Genomic DNA, 19,708 nt, shown 5'->3' on the forward strand with positions numbered 1-19,708 from the left:
GCAGGGCTATATTTGAGTGCCAGGCACTATCTGGGGTGGGACTAGAACATGTTCCACAGGAGATAACACAAGCTTGGGCCTCTAGCCAATCACAACAGCGACGACACCAGCCACACCCTGCTGGCCTGTGTTACTCACAGGAGAAACACCACGAGAGAAGGGAGAAGATTGACAGGGACTAAAACAAGTAAGGAAAGGCCATAGAGCGGGCTTCACTCGCCCGCCTGCATTTACTGATAGCGCTTATCGAAGTCGAAATAGTGTCACTTGTTAGTATTCATGCACAAGCATAAATGCTCATTTGCTTTCTTGCTAACTTGCTTAAACAACAAGAGCACCCCTCCCCTTGCTTTCACTTCTGTTCAACTGTGCTGGTGTCTGTGAAACAGGGTGATGACAGACTGCTGTGCTCTGCTTGGCTGCACAGTTTGTACCTGCAGTGAACTCAAACCCTTCCAAATATCCCTTGCTGCAGAGTAAGGCTGTCTTATGCTGTGCTGACTCTCAAAAGCTCACTGCCTAAAGAAATCATCAATTTACAAATGCAGTGAGTGCTCTACAGCAACAGAGAGCTGGAAGCATTCACAAATTTCAGTGATGACCACAGCACTAATGTGCAAAAAAAATTTAAACACTTAAAATGAACATTATATGCTGTTTCATCAATCAGTAAGCAGCATTATAAAGGGGCTGTTCTAATGAAGACTCCAATAAGCACTTTAATATTAATAATGAATTAAGCAACTCTAATATAAAAGAGGTTTATGGCACTAAAGTACTCAACAGGATTTAAAACCTTGCTTTACATCTTTAAAAGCTCATTCATCCATCTTCCTAACAACTTATCCAATTCAGGGTCGTTGGGGGCTGGAGCCTATCACTGCTGTCAGGACGAGACGCAGGGTACACCTGCAGCATTGCTGGTGCATCACAGGGTTAACACAGAGAGACAGACAACCATCCACGCTCACTTTCACACCTAACATACAGGTAGGCACAGGGAGAACATGCAAAGTCTTCCCGTTTTCTGGGCCTGACACTCACACTTTGGGTTCTCATCTTCCTCCTCACGTAAAACTTGAGGTTTGCTAGAACCATGTACAATACAGAAGAGGGAGCTACTCCAATCTAACACCAAAAACATGTTTTTGCTATATTAGCCCACATTGATAGCATTATGCTGTTATGAAACACAAATGGCAAACCTATTCAAAAATTAACCGTGTCCTTTAAAGATTTTTTTTTTTTGTTAGGCTAATGATTATAAGGAAACATGCACTCTGCAAGACCAGTAAGTGTGGTTAGGGAGTGTTTACACCCTCTACTGCAGTGTGTGAAAATGTCAACAGCAAGATGATGTAATTGTTTTAGTGTTTAAACTATGTCAAAAGGCAGAGATAGGAAGTAAAAGACATCATCCTCTTCCTGTTTCTCTCCTCTGTGCTTTCTGTAAATATAACTGAAAAAGCAATGCATGTAGGTTTGCATGTACGTAAATATGCTTGAATGTGTTCATTGGCTGCATATAGTATAAAAAACAACTGATATATAAATAAGGTAGCTGACTCTATATAGTAGGAATATAAAAATAGTAGTGGTAGGAAACACCAGACACACTAAAGGGTCTAAGACGGCCCATCAATATGGCCCTATGCATTTACATTAAATAAAAGGGAAACATTTACGGGCATTTTAACATCTTATTATGCAATAGTTTCTCTGGTTTGGCCCACTTGTGATCACACACTGCTGTATTTAGCACTTGATCTATAATTAGTAGATACCCCAAGCTTTAGAGGTTTACAATATGACTACTTGACAAGCAAGCAGAACACTTGTTAAAGTGGGACTGTAGCTAATTAACACTTATGCCCAAAACTACACTACCAAAACATCAATTAATTAATTTTTTTTAATCACTCAATTTCTCCACTGGCATCAACATTTTCATATATAAAAAGTCATAAAATTGAATTCATTTACTGTTAAATCTATCCAAGTGTAAACCTTCACAATCCAGAAAAAGCAATTGACACAAAAATGTTTTGTCCTCAATTAAAAGAACACCAGGAATTTAAATATTAGTTCAGAAACGTCCAAACCATTTTGCTTCCATTGCATATAAAGTGCAGCAGGCCTTTTAAGTTGCCATTTCCACTAGAGACCACAGATGTCTGCTAAGGCACAGGAACTAATTTGTAGTTCTAGTGTACATAGTCCTTTGAGTATTTAAGAAATTATATAAGAGTGAGGTAGCTAAATATGTCAAAGTGTGCCCATCTGACCTCTCATCTTACTTGCCAAACTGGTTGCCTTAGTTATGGCATGCTGTAATTCATTAGGCTGGTAAAAAATTTCCCAAAGGAATAATTTGAAATCTAGATACAAAACTTCACAAATTATTAAAAAAATATAATCCAAATGTAAGCACAAGAGAAAAAGACTGTTTTAAGTTGCAAAGATGGATGTTGTTTCAGGACTATTGCCAGGCAAAGATGCAGAGAGGAGTTCGTTAGAGAAAGGGAGAAATGAATAAGGCAAAGATAGCCATCATTAGGCCTGGGCACCACAATGGTCAGTGGAGGCAGCTGTGGTTAGCTGGGGCCAGGTCTGTGGTGCTGGTGAGTTAGAACAATACCCCTGCACAGGAGGCCCAGATCCCAATCAGCCCAGGAATGTGGAAGAGGAAACTCCGAGAACAATGTACAGCGTTCCTAGGCCACTCTGGGTCCCACCCATTTCTGCCTTGTTCTGCTTTCAAGCAGAAGAAAACAGGAAAACTACTGGGCCAGGGACCAGAAGCCAGGGTCTGTTCTGCAGTCAGCTGAGGGGGCTGTCAGCATTAAACCTACTAGAGTCACTGTGATTGTTTGTGCATGCATGAGACTACTGCTCCACCTCTGGATGTGAGTAAACAGCTCGCATTCCATGTCAAATAAGGTGAACATGAAAACAATGTTACACTGCCCCCTAATGGTGCAAACAGCCACCACATCATCAAGCTATAATTCTGCCTTCTTATGCAAGGCTCTCAAGTGTAACCTGAAATGATTCAGCCATAAAATAGTGTTTTTGGAAAAGTGTCTACAATATTGCTTGGGTGCAACTTCATCTTAATTTTGCTTACTAACAGCTTGCTCTCCTAAATTAGTCCTAAACTCTGGCTATTCAGATGATAACTGATTCTCTCAATTAGGAAACCAATATAGTTAATACATTTGAAAATAAATATCAGTATTTCTTTTTGTATGCAATTTCTTATGGCCCTATTTGTTTTTACATTTACATAACTGAATCAAATTGAATCTATGCCATGGATCTATTTTTAATTTCCTGTTATGGGTGTAAACAAGTTAAATTTTAAGGCTGTGTTTTTCATTGGTAGATACAAACGAAGTGTTGAACATTCGGACATTCGTACAGAGACAGATCAAGCTGGTTCAGCCTAGTGCTGAATGGCTGTTGTAAGGCAACCCACAGAGAGCCTGGTTGTCACTGCTGAAGAATGTGAGAATGTGACCTAACCAGACCCAGTGTCAAAATTAACCTCGTTTCTTTCTTTTTTTGTGTCCAGACCAAGTGTGAGATGACACATATTTCCCGGAGACCAAAACAATATGCACAACCACATATTTAAGCAGTCATGTGAAACATGCCGACATAACTCAACTTCACGGCATTTACAGCTCATTGCTGAAGGAATAATTTCAACACTTGATTAAAACTTTTTTCGCCCCTTAAATATTAACACCATAGCTGCTACTGAGAGTCATTTTGAGACCTAAGTGGCAGAATTTGCCAACACTGCCTCACACAAACTGTGGAACAGTGTTATGGAATCAGCCATAACACTGACATTCAACATATTTTGAACCATTCAAACAAAAAACAGAACAGTAGGTGGGCTTTGGTGTAACTGGAGATTTTTTTTAAACCTTTTTTCAGTTGAATCCATTTTTTATTGTTATGTTTGGCACTGTCAAACATAACAATTACTTTATCAAATACTTTATCAATTACTGTCTTATGATGTTTGCCTTCTAAACATGCACTTTACATTTAGGCTTGAAACACAACAGCTATGTCTGATTTAAAAATGCCCTTTAGATCAATACATTTAGAAGATTTGCCAGAAAAATACCTCTGTTACAGCTTCCACTAGAATAAAATCTACTTTAGACAGCTGTTTGGGTCATTGATTTGATGTTAGTACTCAGTTGTGATATGCAAGCGTGTGAACTCAAAGTTATATTCTTGGGTCAGCTCATTTTTGATTTTCACAGAAATGTTTCTAGTTTGGTCATTTATTTCTTCATTTTTCTTTAAAGCTTAAAAGAGGAAACTCGCTGTGACGGTAATATGAGTCAAAGCAGTCTTACACCTTTGCAATTGTAAAATGAGACATCTATATGACACAATTACTTGAAACTGTGAGTCTAACTGTAAAGCCTGTGTGAGAGCAGATAAAAATGAAGTTTCACCTTAGGACTACAGTACAGACAAATACAGATGAAGTTAACCAAGTCAAACAAGAAAAGAAAATGCCAGCCAGAAAACACAAAATACTCTATTGTACTACTTTTAGAACTTTGCAAAACAAACACAGCAATTAATCCAACACCCTGCTCATTCCCACAGTATTTAGCGTGCATTTGCTGTAAAACTTAAACCACAGTACACAGTGGAACACAACCCCCTTAACCCATGCATAGTACCTTAATGCCATAGAGCAGGGGCTGGCACAGGAAAGTGACAGGAGGGCCCACAAATTTGCTGCACAGGAATCTGAAATGGAGTGCACAGAAATCATCCCTTTAACAACTACAAAGTAGAAAATTGATATGAAAACAGCATAAACAACCAGAGGAATGGAGAAAATACACTCTTTAATCTTAAAGTGAATCTACTGTGCTCATTTCAAGCTTCATATTTTAATTCCTGGTCTAATCACTTTGAATGATTCCCAGTTACACATAGTCCTTATATATCTCAAGCTGGGGCTTTGGACGGTCCCATATCTTAAAAAAATAAGTCATTTCAGCTCCTCCCCCTTCAAGCCCCTCTTCCTTTAAGTAAGCTTTCTTCTGGTTGGCTACCCCTCACAAACCAAAGGTTTGAACAACAGATGATTGAGCTACTGTGTCTGGGATGACAGTATTAGACATGTTAGCGCATAAGGGTATTAGAATGCCATACATAAAATGCAATAGGTCTGTGTTACCTCACTTGACAGAAATCATTGTAATCTCTTGGCATTTCTGAGCATCTGCTGAAAAGACGACTATCACATCTGAGTAAGTGAAACCTTTGTCAACAAAACTGTTTAAAAAAATGAAGTCTAATTTATTACAGTGCTGCTGATTTTTCTTTAGCTGCGGCTAAAAACCTCTTCAGACAGATTCCAAAGATTCCTCAATGCAGGAAAAACCCTGGCTGCTAGCTCACAGAAAAACCTTGTACATATGCTGACCTCCCTGTTTAGAACCCTAGCCATGTTTAATATGAGCACTAACTTATCAACAGTATATTAAGGAAAGAACATTCATTATGGGTTTACATTAACATTGGGTTGATGCACTTAATTTCTGAGAGTTGGAAAAACATTCACCTTATCTTTCAATAATAGTGTCAGTATTTTTAAAAGATGTCTAAAACAGGCATTTTCTCCCACCCCTCCACCGCCAATTCTGAGGAGCCAATCAGCAGGAAGGATTTGAGCCATAATCATACTGTTGAGGTGATGCACATGCACAGAAGAGCTTCATGACCATTTCAGATATGTGCTGACAGACATCTACTCATTTTAGGCCATGAAAATTGCCAGGTACATTTTGTTTTGTTTTTTAAAATGGTACATCTCTATACACTGAAATTAAAGTCACGAATCTCTTCACATTCACAAGAAAAGCCTTAGAATATCCACCAGGATCATTCAAGGTAGCTACCAAGTCGTGAGATTTACTTCTAGCGGGACTTTGACTGCACGTCTCCATCAATTCAAAAAATTCTCTCCACTCCACATGAAGCGAGTCCCTGGATACTTGGATAATGATATGTTTTGCTATTTTCTTGAGAACATCAAGATTATGCCTCCAAATTCTTTTTACTTCAATTTGATATGCATTTGTGAAGTGATGACATGAAATATTCAGTTTGGCCAAATTCTGAAACGTAAATAATCCTTCCAAAAATTCCCGGCCCCAGTTAATCCCTTTCAAACTTGGCCAGACCTCGCTTCTCACTAAATGTTCGTGCAAGTGACAAACCAAATCAATCACACGGAAGTAATTACATGTCTGAAATTCGATTATACAATTTTTTTAATCACTTTCTCCAACACATCCTGTATAATCATAATGTGTTAAAGACAGAGTGCTGCTGAACTGTCCAGTCATGGTCTCAAAGTGATGGGTCAGCCTACTGTTGGCTTCAGCCTGATTTGCTCTGTATTGGGACAGGATTAAAACCTCCTCCTGAGCAGAGAAATAATCTGAAGATTACCCACTACATCCAAGAGGCAGTTACATAAGCATTCAAAGCCTCCAAAACTGTACTTTCCTTCTATCACTGTAGCAGCTGAAAGGGGCTCCTTTTATAGTCAAGTAATCTCATATCCAGTCACACATTCATTGTTACTGTCTGGCTCAGAGGAGACAGCAGCAGTCATTTTAAAGTAAAAATAAAACGAAGGCTTGGTAAATATAATCCAATCTAATAGAAATGAATACTGAAAGTACTGAGACTAGGAACTTCAAACTATTATCAAACCGTAGTTCAACAAAGGAAGGAAGAACAAACCACTTAGTCACACAGCACCCAGACAGAGAAGCCGAGTTGTGAGAACTTCCACTCTTAACATTGTGGACGAATGGTGAGAACAAGTCAGCGGACATAGCAAGTCAAAGCAAAACAAAAACCAATGACAGCCATAAAGTCACGTCATGGCGACATACCATTACCGACCTTTTCCCACCCACCACAAACACAGCTTGAAAAAATTTTTTTTTTTAAAAATGTCAGGCAACATCACTCACTTCTCATACTGAAAAACCTGTGAATATCATCTGACTTCCTGTTCCATCTCAGCGACTCCAAAACACACACAAAAAAACATGTGACCGCAGAAGTAGAATAAGCCAAACGCAGAGCACCTCAAAAACGCTGCAGCAAAAATCAACCCAAGTAACGAAATCTCCTGCTTTGTGTTTAAGCACTTGAATCAAAGTATTTTCTCTGGCAGTGCTTAAACATATCTCAGTAATTCTTCTAACAAGCAGGTGCTTTCCCAAGTCTGCGTATATTTAGGCGTTTAAACATTGCACGTTTTGACGTTGCTGCAACTTGTGCAAAGAGCAAAGAGCTAAAGGTCAGCAGTAGCCAACTGATCTGATCAATGGTTAACCTGGCTTCATATATTAAAATCATCCTGCTCTTTCTGGTATGGGAAGGATGCTGCAAATAGGAGGCTGATACAGGAAATAGGAGATAACCATGACAAAGACAAGACTGTCCTGTCACATGTCCACTACCCACAGCCTGCAAAACTAAAGCAGAGTTTTCTTACTTAGAGACTTAGAGCTTTTTATTGTCATTGTGCAGTTTCTTGCACAGCGAAATTGGGTAGCTGGACCACAAAGGTGCTAAAATAAGAAGAACAGAAACCAATATACAATAAGGCTGAAAAAATAAAAATAAATAAATAAATAAACAGAATAGAATAAAAAGCAGTGTATATATATATATACATATGTGAGTGGAACTATATACATGGTGTATAATTTATAATTTAGAAAACAAACTAAGAAAGTCTAATTGATGCTTTTTTTTTTAAAAGATAAGTATTAAAAAAGGTTTGAAGTTTAAAACTGTTTACAGTCAGAAAGAGGCAGTGTGCTACAGTAAAATGGACAAAAGAGGAAAGCCTATATCAAGCCCTGTCCAACAGCAAATGACAGGCCCGGCCTGTTGTAATCACTACCTCTTAAACAAAAATTTACTGGTTTCTTCCAAATGGAAAGAAGTGTGCAAACACACACCTTTTTTGAAAGATTCAGCAGATATTCCTCTTATCTTAATCTCGCTCTGGATTACATTCATAGGCAGAAAATATGAGGCATTAAAGTAGAGTCAACGGATCTAAACACAGAGGAAATGCTGAGAACTTTGCTGAGGCCGACTTGAGGGCAAAGACAGGGTGGTTTCTTTGGCGAAGGCAGACCCAAACATCAATTATGCTCCAAACCCTCTTTCCCAAAGCCAAGGATAATCTTGCTCAGCAGGGCTCAATTATAGGTTATTTCTAGCTAGACTCAGTCCACAATGTGCACTACATTATGCCAAGTCTTCCAACACAATCAATAAAATGTATCCCTAACTCAGAGTATGTAATACTATGCATTTATCATAATGCACAATGAAAAAGAAGACGCTTTTGGAAGTTAACTTTATGAAAGTGTGACAAATGGTGACAGACTGCTAGTTTCAAAACAGCTACACAACTACTAGTAGTTATAAATAAAAACAAACAAACAAACAAACAAAAAACTTACTATACCAAATCCTCCAAGTGTCTTCTAATGTTCCTTACCAGTTATCACCAACATTAAAACTACCTATCTGTCAACTTTTTTTTTTTTTGCTACAGACTCATGAATATTCTTATCTTCACGGTTTCACAGGAAGCCTTCGTTGTGGTGTGTGACTTTCCCACCAATAGAATGAAAGAAAACAGCAGTGCTGTTCAATGTTAAGCACTCTGGAAATCTAATTTGCATTGGAGTTAATGCTCAATGCATTAGAATGTGACCAAAGACAGGCCCTAGTAGTAGGGTTGTGCAATTCCAATTGTCATTGTACCTTTCAGCACATCTCTTTCCTTTACCATAAGGTTCACACTGCTTTCTTTAGTTTTTCAGTTGATTTACGATTAAAGTTTAAGGAGAATTAATTACAAAGTGAACTTTCTTCCTTTTTTCAGCTTAATACATCAATTTTTAACTCCATTTTTAAATAACTGTAAATAATTTCAATGTTCTTAAGAGTGACCCGAACAACTATTATTTTTTGTTTTTGCCAGAACAGAACAGGCCTAGATCCCAGCACACACACAGACACACTAGGGGAAATGGTTAACTGAACAGCAAGGAGTTAAACCAAATTTGTGTCTGTTCCTTAGAATCTTCTTTCCTCACTTGTCCAGTTAATGATTTAGCCTTGTGCAAATACAAATGCAGAGACACCTGGATCCAACCTATGTTTAGATAAGATGTCTACCCATCATTACTGCACCAAATAAATGACACGTGGTATATTATATGCTATGCACACATCACATAAACTTTGGAGTCGTGTCAGAATTTGATAATATAAAACCAACTGACTACTAGGTCAAAGGATATCAAAGCTTGTGCTTAAGGAAATAACCTAGCTAAGCAAGATGTTTGTGCAGTTTAAAGCCCATATCCAGGTGCCAACATGATAGCAATGAGAGATGGGTATAGATGATAAACCAAGAAAAAAAAAAAAAAAAAGCTTCAAGTATTAAAATAAGCTGAAACAGAACACCCAAATATGGTAGCACCTGATCACTACTGCACAGCAAATATACAGCAAAGAACCCAAAAACTATGAATGACTTCAGTCAATAAGACACATCAAAAGTTTTATCCTGTATAAGATTTTTATACACTCCACTAAAATGTTTATTTAACAGTTAATCCTTGCAGGGGGCAGCTTACTGAGAGGCCACTGTGGGGGCGTTTCACAGAGCTTGGTTTTTCATCCACATACTCTTTAATGCCATTAATGTCTTTCCAGATTAAAGCAAACACACTAATTCACTGGAATTATGTCCCAGATAATCACAGAGAGATGGTGATCTGCAATCTAGGGGGATTCCCTCTAGTTGGTACACATCTGTACTGCCATCAGAGGCTTATCCTGGTAGATTTTGAGGCAGGGGCAGAAGAGCTGTAAGTCAGCTGCAAAGACCCACAGTCTAGCAGGCCAGTGTCAGTACATCACTACAAGGGCTTGTGTTTACAACACTTAAAGTAAGTGATGTGTCACTTTATAACAAGTTCACCTTAACTGCAGTGCAGTACTTAACAGCCATTACACTGCAGTAGAAGCAAAGACATTAGATGACACTATATTTGGTATAATTTCACTTGAACTCACAAAACTCTTAATTAAACATTAAACAAATTCAGGAGAATTTAGACAGGGGTATTTTCTGCCTCTTCTGACACACAGCAGAATGTAGTCTATTTTAGTTGAGTTCACTGAAAATACTGTATGTGGGTTAGGTGAAGGTGCCTGAACAGAGTACGTAGGAGTGAATACGATGACCACTCACTGGAGGTAAATGCATCAGACAATCCACTTGTTAAGTGTGATGTCTTTATGCTCCTTGAGTTCCCATTGAGAGTTAAAAATAATCTAGTGCAGCTGTCATGGCATCTATGAAAAATGGAATGTAGTGGAATCAGAAGTTAGTAGCAAATTATCTAGGTAGTTGACGTCGATTGCTGAAAGATCATAATCTGACTTACGTAAAGAAACTTTTGGATGGTATCTTAGTCACAAGGGGTCATTAAAGGAGGTAGGTTTGCTAAATGTGATTTGACAGATTTTTACAGCTGATGCTCTTCTTGATGCTACCCCCCAAAGGGATTTATGCTTTCCCCCTAGCTGCGAATCAGGGATCATTCGCTTGTGAGACAAATGTCTAAACCACTACACTAAGGAGCCAACATATTGTCATTTAGTGCTTAGAAAAACTTGTATAAGTAGAGAATGAAATGTTTTGGTGGTGCTTTTCTCAAGCAATGACTGCAGCAATTTAAACAGACGAAAGCCTCATCCAATGCAGGAGAAACTTGAAATGACATCACTTAAGCAGACTAGCACAACCTGACACACACTTTGCAAAAGGAAGATGGCAATTTAAAGCCAAGATAAAGTTCACTCTAGCTAGGCTGGACATTTCTTTTTTATCAGGTGATGTCTAGAAAAGATTACTTAGCTGGCAGTGCATGTGTAAAAACAACAATGCAGTGCATCTGGAAAGTTTTTAGAGCAGTCAAAATCTGATCTTTTTTGTTTAACGTTTCACAGTCGACTGAAAGTTTAAATAAGAGCGAATAGACATCATTCACTCTTTTTCAAACTGCTTTTAGTGTAAACAAGACAAAAGACCTTCCAGTAGTGGCCAGTTGCTACTACTACTGCCACTCCACTACTTTCATATACTTTTCCCAAAGCTATACCTGTACTTTCTTGGTAAAACACTTTGTTGGTATATAAACCTTTAGTCCAGCCTTTCAGCACTCTGGAAAAATAAGATCTTTTATTTTTTCTGTATTTGCTTTTCCTTCCATTGCTGTCACAGAATTCACCACAACATGATGTGGCCACCACCGTGTTTAACTGTATAGACAGTAATGTGGTGATTCCCTCCATACATGCCTTTGGCCATTGTGTCCAAATAGTTCAATCTATGTTTTGCTTTTTTCTATCTGAGAGACCTTAAGGTGTCTTTTGCCAAATCCGACCAAGTCTTTTAATGCTGCAGAAAAACCTTAGTATCCAAAAATTAAAACAAATCTTATTGTAGGAAGATCAAGGATCAGTGATAGAAGTATGATGCACCGGGGTTCAACTATCACCACAAACAATGTGTCATCAACTCGACGTTTCAGTCGTTTACATTTTCGCTCTGGTTTTGTGCAACATATGTGCAGACTATGTGTAAAACATAACAGAATGCGGAAACCTTGAACAGGCATGGATTTTTAGCATACATTCTATGTATGCTGCAATGCATGTTTTGCAATCTGTTCAAATATGCATAACAATGTCCCTGTTCTTCAGACCACTGTCCTCATTTATTTGAGCAAAGGAGCGAACACAAACTGGCTTTTCTTCTTCTTCTTATATAGTTTGGCTATCTCCACCTCCAGCCAGACAGCAGACTGACCAGATTCTTTTCTGCCTGTATCCAAGTGTCACTGCTTGGGTCTCAACAGAAAACGAACAAATGCTTCATTGTGGGTCTTGATGCACTCTGAACAGGGGAATGAAGTCCTCGCAGGAATTATAGATGCAAATCTGAAAGTTCTCTCATTGTTATGCCCATGCACAAGAAGCACCATGTTTGAATATGTTTATTTCCTTTAAGCCAACCATAGTCATAACGTAATAAAATAATGCATCTTTATTTTTCTGAATAGTGTCCCAGATTTAAAAAGAAAATAGCGCATTAAACACTGTAGGTTAACTCTGTGCTCGTTTACTTTGATTACAGCGGGTAAGTATACCAAACAAGTTTCACAGCAATTTATTTCCAACGACATGAATGTGAAAAGCAATGCTAAAGATGATGCTAAAGATGTGCATAAAAAAGAAAGCATGATGTGGCTAACACACAGGAGAATAAGCTTCAATGTAGCCTTTAGTTAGCAACTAGCCTGCTGTTAATAATCCACCAAGGAAACTGCTAAGCAAAACGCTAGCTAGCAACACCAGCAGCCAGCTGTCAACTACAAGTTAACGTTCAACATGTAAGCTAACGAGCTGGCAGCGATAAAAGCAATGACAACAGGAATCTGATCGATGCTAAACTTGCAAGGTAGACAGGCGATTAACTCGCCCCAGCACAGCAGCCAAACTCCTTCTTTTAGCATGCTACGGCAGCCGATTTTGGTACCACAGTTGGACAGCTAACCTCAACGGCAAAGTTAATCGCGGAACTTGGCATAAGCCAACATTAACTACATTCGATAGCAACCTCCCGTGCCCTTATTCACTTCACTATACGTTAAGCTGACGTTACTCACAACTTTTGTTTCTTCTCCTCTTAGTTGAGCTAGGTGGCTAGCTTGCAGACGATCTTTTCATTCGCCGAACAAGCTTCAACATCCTGGCCCTTCTCCATTGGAAGGATTTGCGTAGTGGTGTGATTTTTTTTCTCAGTCGGTTTCGGCGTTGGAAGAGCCCCACTGTCAGAACAGACGGGAGCTTTTTGCCCCGCCTCCTTTGTTCTGATTGGCTATGATGGTGTACGCCTACACAGAACTCTGCGCTCCACCGGACAAAGAAAGTGCCAATCTTGATAGAACGACCTGTTGATTGGATGACGTCTTCTGCGGGAGGTTCAGGCGAATCTACCTTTTTTTTCCTTTCTTTTTTAACCTTACGAGAGTACACCGGCCTTGCGCAGATAGGCGGGTAGTCGGAGGAGACGCAGTACGTCAGGTATTTGAGCATTGCTGACGGCAGTATCGAGTAATCACAAAAATATCAGTTGGAAAGCTTCCAAACAAATACAGGGGTTAAGCATTATTTCATTCTGCGGACTTAACAAACATTATTTATTATTATGTTAAAATGTGGAATCAGCTGTATTGTCTCTTTTTTTTAATGATCCTTTGAATATATTTGTCAACGTGTGTGGGCAAAACTGGATTTGACTGGATTATCAGTTACCTATAAAGGTGTTCTGGTGTCATTTATTACTCATAAAATATATAAATATAACGCGGAGGGGACTACTCTAACCTTCCTACATATTATCAGTGCAATTAAGTAAATATCTTTGTAAATAGTTCTATTCAGAACTTTAAACCAATATAAAGTGCCTAATATAAGACTAACTGTGGTACTGCAAAAATTGGGAATGATTTTGTTTGCATCACTATATGAAGAAAGTCGAAAACCCAAAGGCCAGTAGTTATGAGCTCCTTTCATAAACACTAACTGAACTCATAAAACTGATTAAACTTCATATTTCAAAAATGACCAGCTGTCTTCATCAAGAGTCATGAAGTCCTTGTATTATTTGACACTTATAAAAATATAATATTGGCAAAATTAAATTTAAAACACGTTTTGTCATAAAAGGGGTATTTACTTCCTAAAAAACATTGTCTTTCTCGTCATTTCATCCCAAATATGATGATTTATTGCCTTAATTGTTGGTGAGCTGAGCAGTGCTGCGAACTTTCCAAAACAGATTCAGGTTCAGACTCTGGCTAGGACCCTCCAAGACTTTCATATAATTTTTTCAAATCCACTCTGGTGTTGTCTTGGCAGTATGATTTGTTGAAATATGAACATTCACCACTGCTTTTAAGCCCTCTGAAAAGTGTTTTCACTCAGGAATGCTTAAATTTTCCTTCCATCATTCCTCCAGTTTCTCCCATTCCTACTGCAGAAAAACATTGCTGATGCTACCATCACATGTTTGACTGTACTGACTGTAAAGAGGTGATGCTGAGTGCCTCATATTTCTTCATTTGTTTGTCTGCACACCACATGATATTGCTTCTTAAGGTCTGAGAGTCCTTAAGGTACCTTTTGGCAAACTCCCAGCTCACTGTCACATGCTCATTACTGAGGAATGTCTTCCATCTGGCCATTTTACCATCAAGACCTGATTAGTGGAGGCCTGCACTGATTTGAGCAGTGTGGCTAACTTTTTAAATCAGACTTTATATTTGTAAATGGCTCTACACATATCTGAAGTAAAATCACACTTAGCTTAACATTACTGCAAGTAGTGACCAATTCTCATTCACAATAGGGTAAGAAAGCCAGATCATGGTTTTTTCAATTATACAACTTTGTTAGTGCTTTCACTTATAGACACACGAAAGCACAGGTTTTAAAATATTATGGCTGTCTGTTCAGCTCCAAAGTGCACCTTCTGTGCTATAAACTGTCCAAATTAAGACCAGATTTCTTAAAGCTCAAAATGTGGAAAAGAAAACAAAGTGAAGCCATTATTATTCTCTGGTAAGTACCAAATATTGAAGACTCAAAGATATGTTCTCTGTTCCACCTTACATTAAATTCTGTAATTTGACATGTACAGATTAACCCCTTACACCCTACAGTTGTTTTTGAAGGTAGCCAAGCATTGCATATTCACTGAGCAACCTAAGGTAGGACCATCACTGCTGCTGTTATGGATGTGGTCGTTACTGTACTCATGCCTGATGCATGAAGTTTGGCAAAACCTATTTTTCTTCTCCATTGTCATAAGGCTGTTATTTATTCATTTTCAGTTCTCATTCTCAACATTCAATAACTGTTTAGTTGTTGATAATTATGTCCAAAGACCTCAGCTTTACCCATTTATGCACCTCCCCGAAAAACTAGAAACGATATCAGCTCTTGCTCTTTGATAGAAAGGATAGCAGCGCCCCCTAGTGGTTATTTGATAAAATGCGACAGATGCAGTGTTTACAAGTTTTATTTAAGACATTAATAAGAAGGTGATGAATTCATGCAGAAAATTTCTCCAACAGTGCTGAGGCTGAAAAAGGAAAGGAAATACTTAAATAGGTGTGCATCAATGTACAATGAAACAAATTGTGTAACATATCAAAAGGTCCTTTTTTAAAAAATATTGTTTTAGATATTTTCAGATAATTTATATTTGCACTCATCTGAATACATTATTTTTACAGTGATGCACACTGAATGTTACCGTACATCCGTCCTCACAGTCATTAAGCCTGTTCAGCTGGTGCTGCTGGAGCATTTTTCTTACATTCTTCACACACATGGTGGCAGGGTCTGTGAGGATAATATTTGGGTAAGTGTCATGCTGAGGCGTAAGGTTATTGATCATCCAAAGAGAGGAGAAAAAAATAATAACAATGGCTGATAAAAAAAATAAGTATTTGTAACATTTTTAAATAATTATTTTTATGTCATTTATTAAAGGAGGATCAGCACAATGACACAATTTCCTCTGGAATTAATAAAGTAATCTGATTCCGAATGACTTTTGAATGCTTGCAGTGTAACTCTGGTGGTCAATAAACAAGACAGAGGAGCAATTACTGAGAGAATATAAAAAAATAAAATGAAAGTAAAATGAAATAAAAATAATGGACAATCAAATATACAACGAAAAACCACAAAGTTAGTCTTTTTCCGATTATCAACCCTCCTCTTCCCAGAATCTGTAAATATTACCATAACATTATAATATTACACAAACAGAAATTCAGCACCTGCCCTCCCTGTGTCTGTGACCAGGGTGATCTCTCTTTGACCAGGGTCCAATCCCCGGTCCACCCTGAATGCCAAGCTCCTGGAATTTGCTCTGACAAGTGCCCACATAGGATGCTTTCCCCACTGCAAATCCAAGGATCCCTGCAACTGAAGAAGAAAAATTATTTCATTAATCACTGCTGCCACTTACAAACTGAGATCCAAGATACTGAAAGACACAAACCTGCTAGTTTTGGAAAGGGACCAAATCGCTTTGATGATTTCCAAATACCTATGTGGAGGGAAAAAAGTGATAACTATAGAAACATCTGCTTTACTTTGATCTATATCATGCAATTTAAAGTATGGGGTTTGAATGTTAATGCTTTACCTTGGTAGATGAGGCCACCGGTGACAGCCATGCTGCCCAGAGACAATGGAAGCGCTAAAAACAGAAATCAAGTCAAACAGAAGTTGCTCTGAAGCTGATCAAAGTCACAAACTGCTGGACAGTGTATGGGGAAATATTATAATAGAATCAGAGTAAAGTTATTTTAAAAGGCCAGCATTCAAAACAAATACATAATGCATAAAGATAAGTTTTTCTGTCTGTGATTAAATGCCGATATTTCCCATATGAATTAACTTATTCTAGTGGATTCATTTTGCTGTTTTTGCCTATAGTTCAACCTAAATCAACTTTGGAGTAATGAGACATATACCGGAACTCAACCTCACGTCCATCTAATGGGATGGAAAGGACGGATACAGGAAGAAGTGATTGCTTTCATGTTTACATAACTGCTTGACGAGAGAAGATGAGCAGCAGCTGCGTGGTCAGTGGTGAGAAGACGGGCCAAGATGGAGACTAAAGACAACGATGTGTTGCCACATGAAACACCAATAATCTTCAGTTTGGGAATTCTTAGTCTAAAAAAGCCTGACCACAATATTTTCTTTAGCGCATGCTGCTCACAGTAGCTTATACAACTCTTAAGCTTTTGCTGTGATAATTCTTTTCTGACAGTCGCATAAAAGATGTGTGGGTGTGCATAAATGACTGATATATCTTTAAACCTCTTATGGTTTTTTTTCTTCTACTAGTTTTTCCAGATCAGGTGTTTTTTCCCCTTAGTTTTATCTAGAAGCTCACCTCTGGACACTCCCAGCCAAGCTTCACCCAACCTTAACCTTAAGTAAAAGCTCTGATCAAGCAGGGCAGAGTGGTTATAGTATTTAAATGATTTCTTTAAAAGTAATACAAATTGAGTAGAGATATAAATAATCATGATCAAATAAACACATTGTAATCACGACTGAGAGAATGATGAAAGTATAAAATCTTACTAATGAGTCACTTACCATCTTACTGATCTGCCCCCTTTTTTTAAGACCACACACTGAATTCCGCAGTGAAGAATGTAAACGCTCAACGGTAAGCTTGATTGATGACCCCTATCCCCTACTTCTACTACAAAAACCCTGCTTACACATCAAAGAACATTTCCAAGTTTTGTCTCTCACTGGGAGGCATTTCAACAATTTGTTAATGAAAATTTGTGACACACTTGAGAGCATTTACTGAATGTCTGAAAGAGAGTACCTCTGTACCAGAAGCTCTCCTCTTGGCACTCTTTCCAAACTTTTCTCACATCTTCTCTGTGAACATGGGCATCACTCAATGGGCACTATAAGACACAGAACAGAGGTTAGTTATCATATGTGACATATAGCATTGCATCTGGGCTCAAAATGTCTAGTACAAATTTGTTTGCCACTCACTTTCCACCCTCCTTTAATGGGAGCTGAACCTGAACCAGCAGCTGCCGCTTCCTCGGTCGTCACTTTTTGTCCACTTATTTCAGCACTCATGATCTTAGATCCTTCAGTAGTTTGGAGCTCTACTATGCTGCTTTTGAAGCTACGTACACTTCCTCTTGCCTGTGTCAAATGCAACAAGCTGTAATAGAAGTTCCTGGACTAGACTTTTAACTCCGCCTTCCTAACAGAGCTCTGCCCAGTCAGATTTGATTGAGCATGAGGATGACAAGCCATGAGGCAAAGAAAACCCCTAAAAAACATCGACTCTTAACATATAAAACTATGCAGAAAAAGAATTCACTTCTTTAACATAAAACACCAAAACAGTGTAAAAAAAAATGTGTTCCCATTTGCCACATGAAATAAAAAGACATATGTCCTCACCTAAGGTGTTAAAAACAGGTCAGGTTCACCTCTGTATACCAGTTTACACTTCAGTGTTTGACACACCTTTTTTGCCTACAGCCTCGTGTTTGCTCTTTCATATCACTATTTAGTAGACCCACAAGTGTGGGTAAAGGTAACATATTATCTACATGTGTTTAGGCTAAAGATTCAATATATGCAGTAAAACTTCATAACAAGATCACCTATTCTTGGTTATTTCATTGGACACACACCCCTGTAAGCCAAAGGTCAAGGTTTTCTTTACTACCACTAATAAAAATGCAGATATCAGTGATACAGTTTCTCTAATAATGGTATATATCATCTGTACTTAAATACCTTTCAACAGGTCACAGCTTAAGGAGCAAAGGCTCACTTATCCATGAAGCAAAAACATTTCTTTTACTACTTATTTATTAACGTCACTGCTGAGCATTAATTAAGTAGCTTAAATTTTCTATATCCTAACAACTGCAACTGCACAAATTCTACAAAAAATGCTCTGACTTATAGAAAAAAAAATAGTAGCTGTCCACTAGTACAGAACTAATACATAAAATTATTCAAAATAACGTATGAGTAAAAATAATTCATTTAAAACTGATCCAGGCCAATGCATAAGGCATCATATCTAATATGTGATGCATTTCCTACAAATTTCTAAATGTACTTGCCAAATAAATTTAATTAGGTTGTTGTTTTTTTTTTAAAGGGAGCCTACATTCTCCTCTAAAATGTAGTTTAATAGTATAAAAATGAAAACACACATCAAATTCAAAGTAACCTACCTCGAATCCACTAGTAAATGCCCATATACTGTAAACTGGTGCTGGGACTGTCAATGCATAAAGAGTGTAACTGGAAGGCAAAGGAAATGCATACACGACTGTGCAGTGGACAACTCAGTAGGCCATTTTACCCAATTCCACCAGTACAAAATAATATAAATGTAATCATGGCTTAATTGAGTAGGGTGCTGTGGTTTAAATAACCTGGCGAGCTTCTCTATACTCACACGGGGTATAGTTGCTTCGCTAATCATTTAAACAGAGTCATATGAGTAACACCTTAATGTTACTGATATATAAAAAACAACTTTGGGCCCAACAGTGTTGCTACGTTTGCATTCGTTCGTCTTGTACAAAAACTGAGATTTAGAGTCACATGACAAACAGGGAATACTAAATTTGATAGGGTAAGGTAAATGAAGGTAAGTGTTATTTAGGACAGCATCACTGCAAACATTCCGGAAATTTAAGCGCTGTCGTCCTTACCTTGGTAAAGTCAAAACTCACATTACCAAATACACCGCTACCTACTTCCAACAAACGGCGTTGACTTTAAGCGAACCCAAACCGCGATTACACTGGGAAGTCAATTTAGAAGTAAATCTACCAATCAGATTTCATCGTGGGCTGGTTTCAGGTTTGCACGAGGAAATTCTAGTGATTGACGTGCGAATAGCGCGGCCTGTTTTGAGAACTATGACCAATCA

At 38.1% G+C, this 19,708-nt stretch overlaps 1 protein-coding gene and 1 long non-coding RNA gene across 10 annotated transcripts; one reads left to right on the forward strand and one right to left on the reverse strand.

The window, feature by feature from the left end:
• Nucleotides 1–13: 13 nt before the first annotated feature.
• LOC102078524 (uncharacterized) lies at nucleotides 14–17,081 on the forward strand. Of its 2 annotated transcripts, XR_003216397.1 has the most exons (3): nucleotides 14–187; nucleotides 856–990; nucleotides 16,690–16,933. It is a non-coding gene; the product is annotated as an uncharacterized LOC102078524 (long non-coding RNA). The 2 variants fall into 2 exon arrangements; XR_270342.2 differs by lacking the exons at nucleotides 14–187; nucleotides 856–990 and adding an exon at nucleotides 12,845–13,257 and having other exon boundaries at nucleotides 16,690–17,081.
• On the reverse strand, nucleotides 15,239–19,649 carry ociad2 (OCIA domain containing 2). 8 transcript variants are annotated; one of them, XM_013266910.3, is made up of 9 exons: nucleotides 19,609–19,637; nucleotides 19,002–19,071; nucleotides 17,788–17,946; nucleotides 17,609–17,693; nucleotides 16,397–16,450; nucleotides 16,250–16,297; nucleotides 16,026–16,173; nucleotides 15,499–15,582; nucleotides 15,239–15,319 (listed from the first exon to the last, which is right to left on the reverse strand). In XM_013266910.3, exons 1-8 carry the CDS (start codon nucleotides 19,620–19,622, stop codon nucleotides 15,516–15,518), a joined length of 645 nt encoding a protein of 214 aa, XP_013122364.1. In that variant the 5' UTR covers nucleotides 19,623–19,637; the 3' UTR covers nucleotides 15,239–15,319; nucleotides 15,499–15,515. The 8 variants fall into 8 exon arrangements, with proteins under 8 accessions (XP_013122364.1, XP_005478916.2, XP_005478917.1 ...); XM_005478859.4 differs by having other exon boundaries at nucleotides 15,494–15,582; XM_005478860.3 differs by lacking the exon at nucleotides 19,609–19,637 and adding an exon at nucleotides 19,533–19,567.
• Nucleotides 19,650–19,708: the final 59 nt, after the last annotated feature.

This window comes from Oreochromis niloticus, linkage group LG23 (genome assembly GCF_001858045.2).
Source record: "Oreochromis niloticus isolate F11D_XX linkage group LG23, O_niloticus_UMD_NMBU, whole genome shotgun sequence".
Taxonomy (NCBI): Eukaryota; Metazoa; Chordata; class Actinopteri; order Cichliformes; family Cichlidae; genus Oreochromis; species Oreochromis niloticus.